The sequence below is a fragment of the Marmota marmota genome, unplaced genomic scaffold (assembly GCF_001458135.2).
Source record: "Marmota marmota marmota unplaced genomic scaffold, marMar, whole genome shotgun sequence".
Taxonomy (NCBI): Eukaryota; Metazoa; Chordata; class Mammalia; order Rodentia; family Sciuridae; genus Marmota; species Marmota marmota.
Window position 1 is genome coordinate 2,497,086 of NW_026000196.1, and position 22,184 is coordinate 2,519,269.

At 39.4% G+C, this 22,184-nt stretch overlaps 1 protein-coding gene across 2 annotated transcripts in view; it reads right to left on the bottom strand.

Annotated features, from left to right (window-relative positions):
• Adamtsl3 (ADAMTS like 3) overlaps window positions 1-22,184 on the bottom strand; it is a 321,149-nt gene that overhangs the window by 294,960 nt on the left and 4,005 nt on the right. The window contains exons 1-2 of one of the 2 annotated variants that reach the window (XM_048790167.1): window positions 22,011-22,184; window positions 20,427-20,528 (exon numbers count right to left, since the gene is read on the bottom strand). In XM_048790167.1, coding sequence (XP_048646124.1) covers window positions 20,427-20,528; window positions 22,011-22,022 — 114 coding nt within the window. In that variant the 5' untranslated portion in view covers window positions 22,023-22,184. The remainder of the gene's footprint in view (window positions 1-20,426; window positions 20,529-22,010) is intronic. The other variant, XM_048790168.1, reaches the window with a different exon arrangement.

Consider the following 22,184-nt stretch of genomic DNA (forward strand, 5'->3'; position numbering starts at 1 on the left):
AGGGGAGGGGAGGGGGGATAGTAGAAGATAGGAAAGGCAGCAGAACACAACAGACACTAGTATGGCAATATGTAAATCAATGGATGTGTAACTGATGTGATTCTGCAATCTGTATATGGGGTAAAAATGGGAGTTCATAACCCACTTGAATCAAAGTGTGAAATATGATATATCAAGAAATTTGTAATGTTTTGAACAACCAACAATAAAAAAAATTCCCACTTAAAACAACTAAAATGTGTAAATCAAAATTAAAACCTAGACATATCTTAGTGAATCTCTCAAAGACAGAAAAATGTTGGATTACAGACAAAATGGTATATATTCATGTCTCCTGACTCCCTCTGCTAAATATAACTAAGAATTCTGTATATAACAAGACAAAGAATCATGCAGAGGCTCTGAAAGGTGGAAGGCAGAGAGCAACCTGGCTAGGTACCTAAGGTCTTGAAGAACAATACAGTTAGTTATTGGTTCTCTGAGTTCTCCTTTATAGTCTGTATATTCTGAACTGGGTTCTAGAGAACTCTGGCAACTCAGAATACCAACAAGCCAGAGGGAGAAAAGAAAGGGTAGGAGGGAAGGGAAGCGGAGGAGAAGCAAGACTGCTTTCTTCAGTCAAAAGACCAGGACACAGCCCAGCCAAACATTATAGATGCCTTCCCAGCAGAAAATGGAAAGCCTGGACTTCCATTCCCCAGTGAATGGTAACAGACTGTCTGGGACACACTAACTTCCTCCTCCTGTTGGCATAGAGCCAGACAAAACCAAGCATGGATCCTGGCCTCCCACCCAGAGCTAGTGGGTGGCCCAGGGACACTCCCATCCCTCACTGCTGGACAATATCCACTGAGACCAAAAGAGGAGACTGGATTTGACTCACACCTAACAGGAGCAGTGTGCCCCAATCCTTCCCAAGTAGGAGTGGGTGGGGAGTAGAGTTTAGAGATAAAGGAGCAGGAAAAATGAAATCTTTAACATGTATGTAAAATCTGAGGCAGAACAATGCAAAAGGTGTAAGAAGTGAACAATAGCATTGAACACAGCACATGACATGGACCAGGAGAGCATTGCAGGGCTCTAAAAATCCAACTGTCTTTATAATTATGGTCCACAAAAGCAGCAAAGACCTGTACCCTAAATCTAAGAGCCACTGTTTACTAAAATATAAGATAGACCTAAATTAAAACAAATAAGACCCAGAGTCTCATAACATAATAACCAAAATAGTTGGGATACAATTATTAAAAATCACTAGGAAAAAACAGGAAAATCATAACTTGAATCAGAAATGTCAATCAATAGATGCCAAAAGTGAAATGACTCAAATGTTCTAATTATCTGACAAGGAATTTAAAGCAGTCACCATAACAATGACAAACACTCTTGAAACAAATGGAAAAAAATAGAACATAACAGAAAAGGAATGATGTAAAAAGAACTAAATAAAAATTACAGAATTGAAAGTACAACACCTTAAACTAAATTAAAAAAAAAAATCCTGAACGGAAGTTTTCAGCATACTGGAATGATAAGTAAACCTGAAGATCTAAATACATTGCCCAATGTAAACAACAGGAAGAAAAGAGGCTGAAAATAAGATCAACAGAACATGGGGGAGTTATGGAAGAATAGCAAAAGATACAATTTTTATGTTATCATGGGACAAAGAGGAAAAGATAATAATGTAGGGCTGAAAATATTTGAAGAAATAATTGCTGAAATGTTCCCAATATGGGGGAAAGCCTAAAACTTAAGATTCAAGAATCTGACTCCTTTACCTATTTTGTTCCATCACTCCAGATATGGAACACACCTATCAGAACTTAAATTAAGCAACAAATCAACCTAACCTATTTTAATACACCTGTGTTACTGAAAGATTTGCAGAACTGAAAATTTGGGACTTAGTGGGCTGAAAAAATAGATAAATACAGCAAACACTGCATTTGAAATATCAGGACAAACAAAAATATAAAAATCAGCTAGAGAGACACAGAGCATGATTTCTAGGAGAGAAACAATTTGGATGACAGAGGATTTCTCATCTGAAACCCTAGAGACCACATGGAAGAAGCACAACATGCTTCAAGTGCTGAAAGAAAGGAACTTCTGAGCTAGAATTCTGTATTCAGCAAAAAGATCCTTCTGTAATCAAGACATTCTCAGATAAAAGAAAATTAAGCATTTGTCATCCAGAGGCCTCCTACCCCTAAAAAAATAAATAAATAAAAATAAGGAAAAGAAGTGTTCCTAAAAGAAAGGATATGATAACAGAAGGAGGCTTCAGAACTCCAGAAAGGGAGGGGGGAAAACTGTAAAAAGGGTCCAGTGCAATGGACATGCCTGTAATCCCAGCTACTCAGGAGGCTGAGACAGGAAGATTGCAAGCTCAAAGCCAGGCTGAGCAACTTAGTGAGATTGCTTCCAATGAGTTTCTTAAAAAAAAAAAAAAAAAAGTTTGTTGCTTGAAACAAAAAAAAATCTTGCCATCTGATATTCTCAATCTACACAGAGAACATATTTAAGACAGCTATATTATAAGGGATCTAAATGGAGATAACATTTCTATGCTCCATCAGAAGGGGTAAAATGTTGGTATCAGTAGACTATGATAAGACAAAGCAAGAGAGAGAGAGAGAGAGAGAGAGAAACAGAGATACAGAAAGATAGAAATCCAAACCTCTATAGATAAATTAACACTGAAGGCTAAAAGATGTTCAAGCAACCCATAGGAATGAAATAAAAGGGAAAGAGTGGAATGAGAATCAGGAAACAAAAGGAAAAAAATCATAGAAAATAAAATAGCAGACCGAAAGCCTAGCATATCAATAATAATTACTTTTAATGTAAATAGTCAAAGTATAGCAAGTATAAAAGTATACCAGAAAGAAACTGAAAGAATGGATTTTTAAAACATGACCCATCTACATAATATCTATAAAAAACTCACTTCAAATATAATAATACAGGTAGACTGAAAGCAAAAGGATGAAAATGCATACACTACACTAACAGTTTTTTTAAAAGTGATTTTGAAAAGGTGGCTGCATTAATATCAAAGTAAACTTCAGAGTAAAGAAAATTATCAGGATCATAGAGAAAACATTTCACCAAGAAGATACAGAATCCTAAATGTGTGTGTGCCAAAGAACAGATCTTAAAAATACTTGAAGCACAAATTGATAAAATTGAAAGAGAAAATAAAGTCATAATTATATTTGGGGGTTTCATCACCCTCCTCTCAAAAACTGGCTGAATAACTAGATAGAAAATCAGCAAGAATATACAAGAACTAAACACCATCAACTAACAAAATCTAAGTGACAGTTGAACATTCCCCAACAATAGCACAATACTCATTCTTTTAAAAAATGCCCAAAGAACATTCATTTAAACAGATCAATTCTTGGACATAAAACAAACCTCAATAAATTCAAAAGAATTAATATCATACAGAGTGTATTCTACAGCCCATTCTCTATGAAATCACACACAGTATTCTCTGACCACAACAAATCAAACTAATAATCAGTAACAGAATGGTAACAGGAACATCCCAAATGCTTGGAAACCTGATTGTTCTTTCAAAAGATAATAAAACAATCAACTGATAGAAAAATAGCAAGCAATATTGCAAAGAATAAAAGAAATAATACAAACTAATATCAGGAATGAAATGTCAGTACAGATTCTGCAACCATTAATAGCACAATCAAAGAATGCAACAAATAACTCTACATGTATAAATTCAATAATTTAGATGAAATGGGTCAATTTCTTGAAAAACAGAATCACTGAAATTTATTCAAATAGCACTGTAACTATTAAGGAAATTGAGTTCATACTTTAAAACCTTGCCAAAAGAAATCTCCATGTTCACTTGAGAATTGTACAAAACATTTAAAGAATAACATCAATTTTACACAATCTCTTCAGAAACAGGAGAGGTAGGAACACTCTTAGTTTATGAAGATAGTATTAATACCAGAAAAGTACAGTAAAAAACAAAAAAACTATAGATGAATATCTGTCTTGAATTTAGATACAAAATTTCTCCAAAAAAAAGCTAGTGAATATAATTCCGCCATCTATATAAAAAGAATTATACACTTAGTTAAGAACTAAGTAGGATTTATTTCAGGAATGTAAGGCTTATTCAATATTTGAAAATTTATCAATACAATATATCAAATCAACATGATGAAGATAAATACCTAATCATATCAATTGATGCAAAAAAAGCATGTGACAAAATTAAATATCTATTTGTGATAAAAAAAATTCTCAGCAAACTAGGAAGAAAGAAGGACTTGTGCAACTTTATATAAAGTACTTTTATCTACAATTAATGTCATACTTAAAGTAAAAGACTGAATGTTTCCTCCCTAAGATGGGGAACAAGGTAAGGATGTTTACTCTCACCATTCTTCTTCAACATAGTACTAGAAATGCTAGATAGCACTATAATGCAAGAAAACAAAAAGCATACAGATTCTTAAAAAGGTAAGAAATAAAACTACCCTTCTGTAGATGATATGATTATCTATTTAAACTACCTCCTATTCACCCCATTGGTGGGAAAGGGATTCACTCTTGCTGGTTATGGGAATGGCCAGACACACAATACCCAATGCTGGACAGATGAGACACACAACAGTTTATTAATGACATATACTAACGGCCTGGAAGAGGAGGACACTAGTTGCCATGCCATTTCATATAGGGACACACTCAGGAACACAGTAAACAAGTAGGGCCAGAGGGACGGTACCTTTGTCAAGAGGATGAGGTGACCTCTGGTTCCTACAAGAGGAGGTTATTGTTTTCCTTGAATAATTCTGAGGGCTGGTAGGAAACTTAAACCCACCATTCAGGTATAAGCAGCAACTGTGCCTGTCCTCCTTGATAAGGAGGGGTATTTAGCTAGGAAACCTTATCTGTTGGTGCAGTGCTGGGAGAAGAACTTACACTTAGACCATTCAACGACCTCCTAATTTCACCAGATGCCAAGATAGCACATCATACAGAGCATTAGTGTTTTTGTTTGTTTTGTTTTGTTTTTGTTTTAATTTGTTCTAATTAGTTATACATGACAGTAGAACGCATTTTGACACATTGGACACAAATGGAGCACAACTTCTCATTTCTCTGGCTGAACATGGTGCAGAGTCACACCAGTAATGCAATCATACATGTATATAGGTTAATAATGTCCATCTCATTTCACCGACCTTCCCATCCCCACACCCTCTCCCCTCCCCTCACTCCCCTCTGCACAATCAAAAGTTCCTTCATTATTTTCTACCCTTCCCTCTTAGGAATCAGCATCCGCTTATCAGAGAAAACATTCAGCTGTTGGATTTTTGGGTTTGCCTTATTTAGCTTAGCATGATATTCTCCAGGTCCATCCATTTACTGGCAAATGCCATAATTTCATTCTTCTTTAAGGCTGAGTAATTTCCATTGTGTATATATATACCACATTTTTCTTTATCCATTCATCTGTTGGAGGGCATCTAGGTTGGTTCCATAGTTTAACTATTGTGAATTGAGCTGCTATAAACATTGATGTGGCTGCTTCACTATAGTATGCTGATTTTAAGTCCTTTGGGCATAAACCAAGGAGTGGGACAGCTGGGTCAAATGGTGGTTCTATTCCAAGTTTTCTGAGGAATCTCCATATTGCTTTCCAGAGTGGTTGCACCAATTTGCAGTCCCACCAGCAGTGTATGAGTGTGCCTTTCCCCCCTCATTCTTGCCAGCACTTACTGTTGCCTGTATTCTTGATAATTGCCATTCTGACTGGAGGGAAATGAAATCTTACAGTAGTTTTGATTTGCAATTCTTAAATTGCTAGAGATGATGTACTTTTTTTACATATATTTGTTGATCAATTGTATTTCTTCTTCTGTGAAGTATCTTTTCAGTTCCTTTGCCTATTTATTGATTGGGTTATTTGTTTTTCTGATGTTAAGTTTTTTGAGGTCTTTATATTATCCTGGAGATTAGTGCTGTATCTGAGGTGCATGTGGTAAAGATTTTCTCCCATTCTGTAGGCTCTCTCTTCATGTTACTGATTGTTTCCTTTGCTGAGAAGAAACTTTTTAGTTTGAATTCATCCCATTTATCGATTCTTGATTTTACTTCTTGAGCTTTAGGAGTCTTGTTAAGAAAGTTGGGTCCTAAACTGACATGATAAAGATTTGGGCCTATTTTCTCTTATTTTAGGTGCAGGGTCTCTGTTCTAGCGCATACAGGGCATTAGTTTTAGAGGACTTACATAACATTGCTATGAGGGAAATAATATCAAGGAATCTAAAATAAAATAATAAAAATAATTATAATAACTCTATAAAATTTGAGTCCTGAAAGATTGCAGGGTACAATATCAACAAAAAAATCAATTGTTTTTCTGTGTATTAGCCACTAAGAGGTGAATAATGAAATGAAAAACTCAACACCATTTATAATCACCCCCCAAAATATGGAATACTTAGGAACAAACATAAGAAAGCATGTACAGAATTTTACAAAACACTATGAAAGAAGTAAAAAAAAATCCAAATAATGAAGACACAGATCATGTTCATGGATTGGAAAACTCAACATAGTAAAACATGTTAATCCTTCCCCAAACTTGTCTATAGATTTAATATGATTCCTGTCAAAATTATTGTGTATCATGCACAATATTATATGAAAATACAAAGGAAACAGAAAAACAGTTTTGAAAAGAATAAGGAAAGAGGAATCATTCTATCTAATTTTAAGATTTATTACATAGCCACCCACAAAAATCAAGGTAGTGTGGTATTAGAGGACAGATAAATAAATGGATTACTGGAACAAAATAGAGACTGGAAATGGATATACACAAATATTCCCAGTTAATTTTTGACAATGTATTGAAAGTAATTCAATGAAGGAAGGACAATTTTTTAAAAATATATTTTTAGTTATAGCTAGACACAATACCTTTACTTTATTTATTTTTATGTGATGCCCAGGATTGAACCCAGGGCCTCACACATGCTAGGCAAGTGCTCTACCACTGAGCCACAACCCCAGCCCCAGGAAGGACAATATTTTTTTAACAAATCATGATGATAATGCAATTGGATGGACACTTATAAGTGAAAATAAATCTTGACCTTACTCACACCTTAAACATAAATTTAGTTAAAAATGGATTATAAAGATAAATGCAAAACAATAAAACTTTTAGAAGAAAACAGAAAATTCTTCATTATCCAGAACCAGTCAAAAATTCTTAGCCATGGGCTGGGATTGTGGCTCAGTGGTAGAGCACTTGCTGAGCATGCATGGGGCACTGGGTTCTATCCCAACACCACATAAAAATAAACAAAATAAAGGTATTGTGTCCATCTACAAAAACAAAAAAAAATTTTAAGTTCTTAGCCATGACGACAAAAACCATAATCCATAAATGAAAAACAAAATAAACTAAACTTCACAAAAGTTTAAAACTTGTACTCTGCAAAAGACCCTAATAAGAGAAAGATAAATCAAGCTACAGACTGGGGAAAATATTTACAATCCACATATTCCATAAAGGGAGTCACAGCATACCAAAGAAACTAAAAATCCTTTTTACCATCAAAGAGTGATCAGAGAAGGATCTATGATCTCTATTGCTGAACACAGATGGGGACTCACTCATACTTCTACTGCCAACTCCAGTCTCAGATTAGTTTCCATTGAGATTGCTTTCTGTCTTGACCTCATCAGAGACTGTCCATCAATGGAATTGTTAATCAGATCTCAGAATTATGTGCTAATCCCACAGTCTTATGTTACAAAATAGAACTTGGGCTCAGTGAGTACTTCCTCCACATGACAGTTCAAAAAAGATTTCTGTGTCTGGTGTGCCATGTGTCTTTTGAAGGATAAGCTTCCCTTGGTTATTCCTAGAGTGGAAAAAAACTGTTAACATCTATCTAGGACATGGCTCCAGTGCTGGCCGAGGAGGTGTCTGGTGAGCCAAGGCTTACTCAATGTACTTTGTGTCCTGAGATGGACAGCACAAGGGATCAGCAGACAACACAAACAAAATCCAGCAATGAGGCCAACATGGGCAGGGACACTACCTTGGCCTATTGCACTCAAGAGACCAACAAGACTCCACTCAGGGAAGTCTAAGGATTACATCTCTGTACATCATTCCCGTTGATCTGTGAGTGTACACAAATGCGCGTATGGCCATCCATTAATTTTGTCAACTAACTACATAATAAACAGTGGCTAATTCATTGCCTGGTATAGTTTGGGTTCCTCCTCTTTGCAGAAGCTTTTGGTAATCTCTTAAAGTATCTGGTTGTAAGTACATTGATAAAGATCCATCAAACATCAGTATTCATCAGCCAGGTACACAGTAGGCACCACCTAAATAAATGACCCCCTCCCAAACAGAACCTGAACAGAGCAGTCACAGCATGGCCGCCAGCCGCTCCATGCATTCTTTCCCTGCTCAGTGCACCAAAATGCTTTCCTGGCTCTGACAATGGAAGCTGCTAATGGATCCCAGAAACTGTTTACAGAACATGCAGCACAAATGCTCCGCCTCTAGAGCTGTGAACAATGATGCCTGCCACATGCTGGACCTCCCAAGGGTTGGAAGGAGAGCTCCAAGGTCAGCTCAAAGCCACAGGGATACCTCTCAGAGGAAAGGACACACAGCCTGTCCTGAGAAGTGAGACCACCACTCCATCCCCAAGCCAAAGCCTGACCCAGGTCTGGGAGGGTCTGCTTCCATCAGCATGCCATGGGAGGAGGGAGAGCTGGTTGCAATTATTCCACTTCCACTGGCCACAGTTCTCTGGGAAGGAGGCTCTGCATTCTAAGTGTATTTTTCTTGAAAGGAATTTGGTTTGAGTGGCCACAGGATATTGAACCTGCTTCACTCTGCCCATCACTTTTACACATATTCTTCATTCTGTCTCAGCCTGAGCAATGGATGACCACACACTGCTGCCAACCAATGGAGACTCGTCCCTTCAGGACAGCCACGGCTCTCTCTTTCAATCTGACTTCCTTTCATACCAGCTCCATATTCAGTCCCATGGAATGAATAGGTCAGCCTCTCAGAGAAGGAGTTTAGGAACAACAAGATGGCAGAGGCAAGGTACAAGAAAACTGCTGGGGTACAAGAGTTGAGTCACCATGTCCCTATTTACCCTAAGTCCCATTACCATGACAACTCCAGCCACTGGGGGCTTACTGGCCATGGCAATTCCTGCCAACAGGTTCAGTATTCTAATGTTTTTTAATTTTTTTTTTTTTAGTTGTTGATGAACCTTTATTTTATTTATTTATATGCGGTGCTGAGAATTGAACCTGGTGCCTCACACATGATAGGCTAGCACTGTACCACTGAGCCACAACCCCAGCCCTGGGTATTCTAATTATGTGAAAATAAAGTAACCAATGGGGGCAAAGTGGGCAGTGTTGTAATTAGATATAAAGTAACCAATGGGGAAAAAAATGAGGCAGGGTCTTCAATCAGGTACATGCAGGGAGGGGAACACTGACAACTCAGCCTATAAGACAAGAATCCCCAACACTGTGACCTGGAGCCTCTATTTCTCACTCTCAGCCCTATTGTTCTACTTTATGGACTATCATTTCCTCCTTCAACAAATCTTTGCTTTGTCACTTCTGCATGTCTTGTTTAATTCTTTGTTGGAGACACCAAGAACTTGGACTCTAACTGGACAGCCACTCGTAACAAAATCACCCATGAAGAAAAGAGGGTATTCACAGGCCCTGCCTTCACCCCAGCCAAAGATTTGGACAGAGCATTTTCCTTTCCAACATCACCTAGAGTCCTTTCTTCTAGGTCCCCTGAGTATCAGCAAGTTTTGCTTATAATTGTATTCTTCTTCCCTTTATTGGTACATTATTTTTGGATTCTAAGATCTATAGGTCTTTCATAAATTAGACTCATAGCATATCCATTTCATAACACAGCTTAAAATACACTCCTAAATGAGCCATACAACCCTCAGAATTCCCTGCTCTGATTACCAGGGTGGTTACTTCTATTTAGATTTAAGGGTGACAGAATTTAAAACATCCAGACTTTTACCAAATAAACATTTTTTGTGATACAGAACGCTGGCAAGTGTATGGTGACAGTCTCCCAGACTGCTAATAGTAGTACAACTTGGTAATACAGAAAAATATCTGTACCCAAAGCTGTTGAATATTCCATTAATGATAACACTGGAAAAACTAAGAAGCAAATCAACCACACATAAGCCAATGGGGAAGTGCAATTCAACACTACCCAACATCAAGGACTATCCTTAAGGTGGGGAATTTTTGTTAATAAAAGCATCCAGGCAAGCACTTGGTGAAGAGTGAAGTCCTGAGGACAGAGATCAGTAGGAGACAAGAAAAACAAGAAAGACAAATTGCTCTTCACTAGAACTAAACAGGAATTAGCACGGGGCTCACCTAGAGAAAAGAAGAAAGAGAATCATGGAGAAACAGTGGGGACAGTATAACAATATCCTCTAATTCAGAGAATGGCAACTTATTGTTAAATATCCATAGAAATTCACAAAAATGTAAATTGTCAAAACCTTTGGGACATCAATGAAATTGAGCCCCTTACATTTCAAAACTTTAAAGGCCATATTCTCTGAAGAGGAAAGAATTCAGAAATTAATAGCAAAATATTTTTTAAATTGTTGAAAAATTATAAAATATTCTCTTCTGCTCTCCTACCAATTATGTAACTTTCAATGAAATAGGTGGTTTCTAGGAAAAATGCAAATCATCAAACTTGATTTAAAAAGCAAAGAAATCCTGAATAAACCAACATTGTATAAAATGTACTTGTCAAAGAAATAATCCTTTAGAAAGGTTCTGTGCCCCCCTTATTTTATTGGCAAGTTCTTTCAAACCATCAAGGAACAGGTTATTTCTGTACTACTTAAATTGCCCCCCAAAAGGAAAAATTATGGAAAGTGCAATTCATTTTATGAGGTTAGTAAAAACCTTGATATAAAAACAAAAAAAAAATACAGTACAAACCAACATCTCTTATGAATAAATATGTAGTAATTTTCAATAAAATACTTGCAAACCATATCCAGCTGATTATTAAACAGGCAACATATCATGGCCAAGTACAGTTAATGCCAGGAACACAAGGATGATTCAATATGAGGAAAATTATTAATATGATTCTTCATGTTACTAGGTCAGAGAAATTCGAAAAACAATATGATCATATAGATAGCACTGAAGAACCCTGGCAACCAAGCATGCTTTGGAATTCTGGCATTATACATATACCACGAGCAATACTGGTCCTGCTAAGAAAGATAACACCCAAGGACAAGAGAGTGACATTTGGAGAAGGCTAACCAAAATCAAGGGTTATGCTACAGTTTCAGTTACTAGATACTTGTCCCAATTCACACACCAATAGACAGAGAACATCAGTCCATTAGTCAGGGCAGTGTGAATACAGCCCATTAGCAGGCCTTGAAATTAACAGATTGGATCTCAACCAGCAATTTTTTTTTTCATGAAATCAGTTGGACTGGAACTAAATGGAATGGAAAAGAAAAGCAAGTAGCAGGTGAATCATTCACAGAAATGGTTAGATTTTGTTTCCTGAAACTTTTAATTAATATGAAAAATATATATGTAATTATGATATAAAGTAGATTTCTTTTATTGGGTCATAATCAAAAGTCAAAATAACACCATTAACCTGGGGTACTGAGAGGAATCACTTTCTGGATTTCTACTGCTAAATACTTGGGTTTAGGATTAGGTTTGGAGTTATGAATGAGACAGTAAAGAGCTCAGGAGGCTGAGGCAGGAAGATTTCAAGTTCAAAGCCAGCCTCAGCAACAGCAAGAGACTAAGCAACTCAATGAGATCCTGTCTCTAAATAAAATACAAAATAGGGATGGGGATGTAGCTCAGCGGTTGAGTGCCCCTGAGTTCAATCCCCAGTACCAAAAAAAAAAAAAAAAAAAAAAAAATTAAGAGACTCCCAGAATAAATGATATGTCAAAAACACAAATAAAAATAAAATGTAAATAACAAAATGGGAAAATTATTTGCAGGTTAATATTCTTTGTATATGAAGAACACATATTAACAAGAAATTCTCAACAGAAAAAATATGAAGGTAAAAATTTGTTATTCTACATCTAATGTCTTATGGCAACAATTCACAAAAGTGGTAACACAAAAGTATTTTTAATAATCTCTCACTGATAAAATTTCCTTAATCTTTTATTGCCAACTATTGCAAGATGAGAGTAAACAGTGACGAAAACTTTCTGAAAGATAATTTCAAAGTATAAATAAAACCCCATATGGCTTCTGACCCCAAAATTATATTTAAACAAATACATTTTCTTAGAAATATACTCAAAACAAATAATCACAAGGGTTAGCAAAGATAAATCTGAAAGCATATTTATAACAGTAATCCTACAAAAGCAAAAAATTTTAAAAAATCTGTGACTAGCCTGTGTCTAGCAGTAAAGAATTAGTTAAGAAACATAATACATTCAAATGACACAACACTAAGAATAGCTTAAACACTATTCTAGAAAAATATTCAATGACATGTAAAATATTCTTCAAATTGTTTCATTTATAAAATACTTATCAAAAATAGAGTGCAATTACTTCTTTAGAGATACATACATGTTGATATTTTAAGAATATTAGAAATATGTTCAAAAAAGTTTAACAGTTGGTAAAATCAAAGGTGATGTTTATTCTCATCTGTTTCCTGAGTCTTTCATATTTTTATAATTTTATGTTGTTTTTAAATTGGAAAAAAAGCACAAAGATAATTTCAAAAGGGAGAAAATTTAAAGAGTCCTATAATACTATAAGCGATTTTTCACTAATAAAATACTTATTCTTCCTTAGTTTTAAATTGTTTTCAAAGTAAAATGCTATCATATTTATAAATGAAGGTTTGGAGAACAAATATATTTCTGAGTATTTGACCACAATAATTTATAGCATACGTTGGCTGGAGCTGTTCGGTGCTGACAAATTCCAGAAAATAACTGCATAAAATACTTGGAGAGGAAATTGCTTTATGCTTCCATGCTATTTATGGAAATTAGTATCTTTGTAAAAATAAACTGAGAGCAATCACAATCATAAACCTTGAAATGTGGTTTCCACAAGATGTTAGCTTTGGTGCTTTAAGAACCATTAGTAATGCAACAGAGGAATACTGCCTATTTTTTTTTCTGTTATGAAACAATTATATGTAATTAGGTTTTTTCCCCTGTATCTTTAATCTCTCCCTTTTTCCTGGATGCTTCCCTTTTGGAGAACAAATACACTGCAGTACACTTTGCTAAGAAAAACCTCTCCTGTGATCCTCGTTCCTTCTCAAAGAATCTTACATATTTCCTTTATTCAGGATCTCAATCTTCTGCAATCCACATCATTCCCCAAACTTACTCCTTCTGAAGATAAGATTGAACTTTTACCATTCTGTGTCCCTAAACCATATTCAAAACCTCAAAGTATTTCAATTCTTCCATCTCTCTCAATCTCAAGTAATCACTTATCAAGTTCTGTCCCTTCAGATTCTACAATTATTCTTGTATTGATATATTCTTGTCAACAACTAGTCCCCCCCCACACCCAGGAAAATATTATAAATTGAGTTTCAGGTCTCATAATTACCAACCTAATTTAGTGCAAGAGACCTCACAAGTATCCTTTGCTCAAGCACATTCCTAGTGGTTCAATGGAGTCCTAATGGTGCCTATCATGACCTCCTTATCAATATTCACAGGACTCCATGCTGCCTACTAAGGAAATTTCTTAGCATGCTCTTAAGGTGTTCCTTGTAGCAGCACAAATTGTCCCCATTCATCATTATCTCATATCCCAAGCTACCAAACACCCTATTCTTCAAATACAGCGTCATTAAAACCAACAGGAGGAAACAGCCTTGAGAGACATTTCTGAGATGGAATGAATAGGATTTAGTAGCCAAATGGGTACAGGTCAAGGACAACAAAGAAGGAGGCAGCAGGATCAACACTAGGATTCTGGCTCAATCACTAGCTGATGGAGAATACAGACGCTGAAAAAGAGCAAGGTGAGAAGTAAGTACTCTGGTTTGGAAAGTATTGCTTTTGAGGTGGTCAGGAACATTCCAGTGGAGGTACTGACATGGACATATTGATCTGGAGTTCATAGAAGAGGCAAAAAGCTTGGCCTCTTCCACTTTGAAGGGGCTCTTTAATTTAAAAAAAAGAAAAGAAAAATAACCAAAACTGTTAGTCTGTAAACAAGTCAAAATAACACCTGGCATTTTGCCAAGGGAATGTTAGAGTTCCTAAACAAGTCTGGATGGTGCCTGGCAAAATGCCAGAGCGAGTGGTTTGAGAAGTAACAAAAGCGAGCAATTAAGTGTGGAGATTCCTGATTGGTTGACTGCTGTATCTAGTTTATGCTAATTAGATAAGCTGTGTGGAATGTATAAATACTGCTCCTGTCCTGCAATAAATGGCCTCCACTCCTGCTGTATCAATCTACACAAGTTGCTCGTCACACCCCCGCCCCCCCCCACCCCCGGTTATTTTGGTGCAGCCGGACTGCTGCACAAAACAGAGTTGTCAAGATTGTGTTTTATTTTCAAGGCTTATATTTAACCATTAATGTGAAATAATGGGCAAATTTTTACCTTTTTGGTGTATATGTAATCCTATCTGAAGAGAACATCAAAAACTTAAATTTAAGGGTCTGCATCATTAGGAGATCTGGGATTCCAGGGATAAACCAGGCAGAAGACTCTGGTGAGAAAACCAGAGGAGTGATTGAGGCTGCCTGGGGAGAACATATGGAGGATATGGAGGGAGAGACGGGATAAAGAGTGGAGCTCTGAAAATGGGTAATATTTAAAAGGAGCCATAAGTGAACCTTAGAAGGAGCCAGAGATGGAAAGGTCACAGAGGCAAAAAGGAAAGAGTACAAGTGACACAGATGACAAACAAGGAGAGAGCATTCTCAATGAATCCAGCCAGTGACTCCACCTTGAAGATTTCCAGGCTTTGGGTACAACATGGTAATAAAGTGGAATCTGCAACCAGGACAAGTTTGAGCCTATTCAAACTCTATTATCAATGTCAACATGGATTAGAATATTCATCCAAAATCACTATAGAAGACAAGGTCACATAGGAAGTGCATTCATGATACAAAACCTGGAGAGCTGGAAAAGTCACTCCCAACTGAAACATAGGGAAGAGGAGAAGGCCACAAAGTATATCAAATGTGTAGTATAGCACATTAAACTAAGAAAGAATTATTCTAAGAAAATGTTCAAATAGGTGAGCAAAGATGTGAACACAAGATGTTCATTACATATGGCTAAGAGTAATGTGGTTTTTTTTTAAGTTATGGCATTGGAAATGAAAATGAAGAAAAAGAGAAGTCATAGAGATTGGGGGGCTGTCTACAAAGAGAAACCATTTCCTAGATGGACATCTGCTTAGAAAGTAGATCTGTTGATCTGTTCCTGGGCCTACAGAGCAAAGTGAGAAGAATTACAGGGAGTTGACACGACAGAGAAGAGGTAGCACTGGATCATCCTGGCTTCCCAGGATGCAAGTGGACACCACTAAGAGGTACTGAGTTTAAACCATCCTGCCAGCACTCCACCCAGTAAGGCTTCCTGTTAACTAAGAAGACCTCGGCATCAAGTGGCAAGTCATCACAGGACCATCTTCTACAGGGAAGGTCCTGAGGGACCCTCTGAAGTACTTGCATTTGCTATCAAGAGGACAGAGTCATCAGGGAGAACCAGAGTGGCTATGGCAACTATCAGAGTTAGCATCCATTTAAGTAAAGAGCTGTTTTTGCTCATCTCCCATTCCCCCTCTTTGTTTCTTATCCCAAGACAGATGGAAGAAATATGTGCAAGAAGTATTTCAGAAGCAGTCCCCACCATTCCTGAGCCATTCCATGGCAAGGAAAGAAGACAGCAGTTCCCAGCCCAATCCCATTTTAGACACGTGGAGCCATGCACCAAGCCTAAACCAGAGGGAAGGGAAATGAGATTTAAATCAAGTGGATAACCAAAATATTAAATTGCACTGGACTTTTAAAAACAGAAAGTGAATCTTCTGAAGATTTCATTAGGGATGAGAAAAGGGAATTTGACTAGGCATGGCTTTATACCCCACTGAGTTGAGATTTCTCGATAAATCTGTCTTTCAGAGGCTCAAATCTTCCAGATCACTCAAGATGGGTCATAATCATCTCAGATATGACTTACCAAGCTCAACCAAATCCAGGCTGACCTCAAAGAAATTATGTACCATGTTAGAGTCAGGGCCCTCTGAGCTCATTTACTGTGAGTAAGTTCTCTGAACCCTGATCCCAGGCTGCCTTCCTGGGACACTATCCTCACTACCCATGATTGACATGATCAAGGGTGACAGCAACACCATGGATAATTGGTAGAACTTAGATGGTGAGATCATTGTGGAACATTAGATTGTTGAAAAAAGAGGCCTGGGTTGGACCACCAGCACTCAAATGGCACCTCTTCTGTCCTCATGTTAGTTCTGGGGCTATGCCAGCCTCTCTCAGCATCTATGATTGCATGTGGGTTATTAGTGATAGAGAAGGGATGACTGTTGGCATTGGGCAGAGGTCAAGATTTAAAGCCCACCTCTGATATACTGTATTATTTTCTTCCTGCTGCTGTAACAAATTATAGCAAATTTAATGTTAAAATTAAGCAAGTTATTATTTTATAATGCTAAAAGTCAGAAATCCAAAATGAATTTTGACAGGACTAAAATCAAGGTGCCACCAGGGCCAGTTACATTTGAAAACTCCAGGGGAAAATTCATTCCTTACCTCTTCCAGTTTCTAGAGATGGCTGCCATTCCTTGGTTCCTGGCTGCATTACTCCAGTTTCTGGTTTCTATAATAGCACTGCCTACTCCTTCTGCCTCTATCTCCTCCCCTATTGTAATTGTATAATCTAATAGAATCTCTCCAACCTCAATATCCTTAATCACACCTGCAAAGTCTCTTTTGCAATTAAGGGAACATTTGTGGTTTCCAGATATTAGTACATGGACATATTTGGAAGTTGTTATTCAGCCTACCACACATCTACACTCTGCCTGGCAGCATTACCTGTACTATAATGATCAAGACGATAAGAGCTGGGAGGTCATCTACCAAACTAACATGAACTTGTGTGTCCTCCCTACCACTAAGCCCTCTGTAGGATAAGTCTCCTCTACCAACCTGCAGTCTCACAATCAGAAATGAAATGCAAAACTATTCTGTCTTATACATATGCATCAACAAGACCCAGGAGACAGGATCTGAGACAACTCAGATATTGCTTATGTTACAGGTTATGTTCCAACATTGTCAAAATCCATCTCTTTGCACAGGAGTTCCCTACAATTTTAAGACAATTCTTCCAACTATCCTTCCAGAACTACTTCATCTAATTGTTTCTCACTCTTTAAACCTATCACCTTGAGGGACCTGTTCCAACAGATGTCTGAGAACTTCGCAGAAGGATGATCAAAGATCAGAGGAGACCCTCCCACCAAGAGACACAGAATGTGAGGGGATAGGATTTGCCAGAGAATCTAAGCAGGGCAGCACCTCCCCAGAGGTAAATATGGTAGGGGGCCACTAGGATACACACCAAGATACCTTGATATGATTATTTAAAGAGACATGGAAAAGCACATGATCAAAGTTAAAACCATTTCTAGAATACAGAGCTAGGAATCTCTCTTATGACTATTAAATTAATAGACAGGGAAGGTCATTTATTCCTCTCCTTGGTAAGAGGAGAGGGACCAAATTACAAGGAGCAAGCTGTAACTTGGGACAATCAACATGGGAGACACCATCAAGTTGTCTGGAGAAAGTCTGAAAAGCCCTCAAATACACCAGGTTGGAAGAGAGGGGTAGACTAGCAGTCACTGACGTCCCTGGGAAGATGGAGATCCCTAAGGAGAGAGCTGAGTAACAGGAAATTTCAGGGGCCTTTGAGAGAGGAAGAAGGAAGGCCTTTCTTGCAGTCTGAGTGATCTAGGAATGGTTAAGAATTAGTTAGAAAAACAAGGGCCTGAGCCTCATGCCTTGGTCTGCATTCTATCACAATTACTTATAGTCAATGAATATGAGTTTCAATGAGGAGAATCTGATTTTTATTTTCTAGTTGGAACATCCCACACTCCTGACAGCTCAGCTTCACTCATGAGACCTATGCCACCTGGCAGTGGCACTTATGAGGCAAGGGGAAATACTAATGAACACTGTAAGCCCCATCCAAACACCAAAATTATAAGATACCTCACAGGGCAACTGAATGTCAAGTCCACACTGAACCTAGGAGAAAAAACAGTGAAACAGCTGTGGCCTCAGGTGTTAACACCTGCAAGAATCTCCCCTGAGAAGTACAGGCCCCACCTCTGATCCTTTGCAGCATCTTCCCTCCTTTGCAGCATCTTCTCTCCTCAGCTGTGCCTCTTGAATGCCCCCTACAGCCCCACAGCAGAAAATACAGGCCCCATGCTAAGCTTCAAACCCTGAATGCTTACAGCAGCAGCAACACAGAGAGCTGACATTTATTGTGCACTCCCCACGTGCCAGACACTGCCTGCTTTTGTTGTTTTTTTTTTTCCCACTTCACAATGGATTAACTCCTCCAAACAATTCCATGAGGTAGATACTATTATTACCTCCTCTCTGCAGATGTGGAAACTGAGATGCGATGCAGAGATATTTGTGTGACACCATGATGAAGTGGTGGAGCTGGGATTCAAACAGTGGGTGGTACGGATGATGAAGACTGCTGCTCTGAAAACTCCTTTTATGACCTTCTGTGCACACTGCCTTGATACATGGAAATAGCACTGCCACAGGCACACAGATATGGAAAAATCCAAAAGAGGTCAGTGAGTGATTCAAGCTGGGCAAGCACTGTCCTTGGCCAAAGGTCAACAGACTGCCTCAAAGCATATTTAAATTTTATAGGGTGAAAGAAGGCAAAATGAAATGTTGTGCCTTGAAGCCTCAGCCCCATTTGATGAAGAACAAATCTGTGAAGCTCTCATGGCCTGTTTCAGATCCTCTGAAAGGACAGAAAGTCTGTCTTCATGCTTTTATCCTGACACTACACCTTGCTGGCCAGAGATACCCTAAAACCACCCTGAAATACTTACCTTTTGTTCTAACAGAAGACAGCTGTTAAAATATGGGTATGAGGAGCATCCATAAAATGGAATAATGAGGAAAATGTTGCTTGTTAACTAGCTCTGTGAGAGTCACAGAATTCATGGGACACTGGAACCAAAAGAGGCCTTAAAGACACAGGTCCAGGAGAGTGCATGAGAGGAAGAGGAGTCTGGCTGATTTATCTCAGAGTGTAAGGTCAGTCACGCATAAGTGCTTACTTCACAGTCATATAGGTCCTTAGATGCCAGGCCCTTTGCCAGACCCTGTAGGCATACAGGCCACCAAGCCATGTGCCTGAGAAGAAACATCCTCCGGGAGGGGTTGCCTTGTTCTGATTCACAAAAGACATTGCATGGGATTAGCACCTGAGGACACAATATTGACTAAAGTGTTACCTGCACTTTTAGATCTGGAGACACACACTTCCTGTCTGAATCCAAGTTGCAAATGTATTTGTCTGGCTTTCAGTGCTTTATAAACTAGGAGATTTTATTAGAAATCTGGATGATTCACCTATCTTGCAAAGTAAGATCTAACAATTCTGGGCTTGCATTCCCACTTAGCAATGATCAGCTGAAGTCAAGAAGAGGCTGCGCTTAATAGATGGAACATGTGTTTTCCATTTTGCCACTGTCACCACCACTCCGTATTGTGTCTTTGGCAATTCTAGTATCATTCCTGTGTTTGAATCTTCCCAGTAGATAAATAAGGATGCAATGCATGCGTTCGATTCTCCCAGGTTGGTTGGAATAGACGAAAAGTCTAAAGAGAGGACTGCAAACAATGAAATGTGTGTTGACAGAAGTAAATTCAGAATATGTACTTAGTGGATAAACTAGAACAAGAACCTGGCTTTGCCCATTCATTGTGTCCTAGCCTCCAGCAGCCCAGTCTCCACTGAACACATACAGACAACCATTCCAGTCTGAACAGACACAGTCCACCATAGCCCAAACCATCATGATATTAAAGCTCTGCTTGGGATTCATAGAGGACCCAAGTATGGGGATTCTCCTTATAGCTAACCAACCAGAAATCATAGGTCAGAAGTTGGAGAGAAAGTCATATTCTCTATTACAGCATTAACACTAACCATTATCACATTTATGTGATTTAGAATAATGATCCTAAGTAAACAGAGACATGCTCATCATTCCCCTCCATATTACCTGCAGGAGAGTAGAATGCATGAAGACCATCCATATCAGCAGCCACCAGGGGCTCTTCCAGGAAGCCATGAGATCCGTTAGCCTAGGGGCCTCACTTGCAGTCTACAAAAGAGGAGAGTGTTGGTTTCCAATCAGCTCTGGCCCTAGTCACTTAAAAAAAAAAAAATCAATCAGAAAAAGGGACCCTGAAGCCCATACAATATCCTGGAAAAGTTTCTGTTGGTCTAAGATGGGGCTGCCCACTGCAGGGTTAGGCAATCCAGGGCTCCCTTTAGGATGGTTCTATATCAAGGACAGGAGGGAGCTAGGCCTGTCTCCAAGGAGCAACTCACACCTCCTGCTCTCCAGAAGCTGAGACATCCCTGCACCAGCCACCTCCCAGCCCATTTGTCAGCGCCAGGGTGTGGCTATTGGCATTTGATTTAGGAAACTAGCATAGAGCCAAGGGTTAGGGCACCTGCCAGCTTCTGTTCCTTGAGGCAAAAACGAATCTAAAACCAATAAAACCAGCCCAGAGAGGGAAGGGAACTGCTGAAGGTCACACAGCAAGACAGTGAGTTTATAGGACTGAAACGCAGGTCTTCTGATAGTTCAAGGCTTTTCCCACTAGATGACACGCAGCGCCCTCTGGGTCCAGAGCCACAACTCCAAGAGCTGAATTAAGGGAGCTTTGGAGGGCACAGACCTGCGACCAGTCTAATTAGTACACTCTCTTAAAAGTAGGTAAGAGCACACCAGCAGAAGTTAGCTGAGACCAGGAGGGCAGCGGGGCACTTTTTTTCCCTGAGTTTTCCTGTCAATTTACGGGGAAATCAGTATGAGTCCAGACTGGAAAAGCCGAGGTCACACTCGACTCTCTCTTCGCCTCGCGGGCGCCTTGGCGGAGCTGGTGTCCGGGGGCGGGTCGGTGGCTTCTCTCCATCTGGAGAAAGCATTAAGGGCCTGGCCTAATGCGATCCGCAAATGTGCTGCTGTTTCCGACCTGAGGCGGCGACTCTGGGCTGAAGGGAGGCGGCCAGAGCCAAGCCCCAAGGCTGTGCGCCCCCCTCGCTACCTCGCACCAGCCATCCTAGCGCACACTCCTACGACTACCCGCTGCCTCGCAGTAGCTCCTCCAGCTCTGTGGCCGCGTCCTCCTCACCCCCACGCCCACTTTCCATCGCACGCGCTTCGCCTCAGTCCTCTGCGCTCTAGGAGCTGGGGACCCAGTTGCCAACCAAATGGACCTTCGGACGCTCGAGGCTACTAGCTGTCTCCAGCCTGCTTTCTACCTAGAAATCCCCAATCCCGAAAAATAGAACCGTGGGGACTGCCTCGATAATCAAGAGCGCCCCTTAGCGCGTGGAGAGTCCCAAAAGACTCTCCCCAAACCTTCCAGGTCCCCACAGAGTCATATATCTAAGCTCCGAAGGGCGTTCCAGTCACGAAGGCCCCTGAGGCCCGCGTAAACCACCACACCCCCGTCTCCCGCGGTGTCCCTCCAACTTGCTTGGAGATGTCACCGCTCTGAGTCTTGTCCCTTTTCTGAGACAGCGTTCCTTTGATCCCCGTAGGGTGTCCCTGTGCCCAATTCACTGCACCCACCTTACACCGCATAAACTTCTAGGACGTGCAGCTCTGGGGCCGCGTGGGCTCGTTGCGCGCCGAGGAGAGGCGGGGACAAGCGGCCTCGTCCACACCTCGTGCAGAATCCCGGACCAGGACCTTCCCCGACGCCGGCCTCCAGTTCGCGGCGCCGCAGTCGCCGCAGCCGCCGCG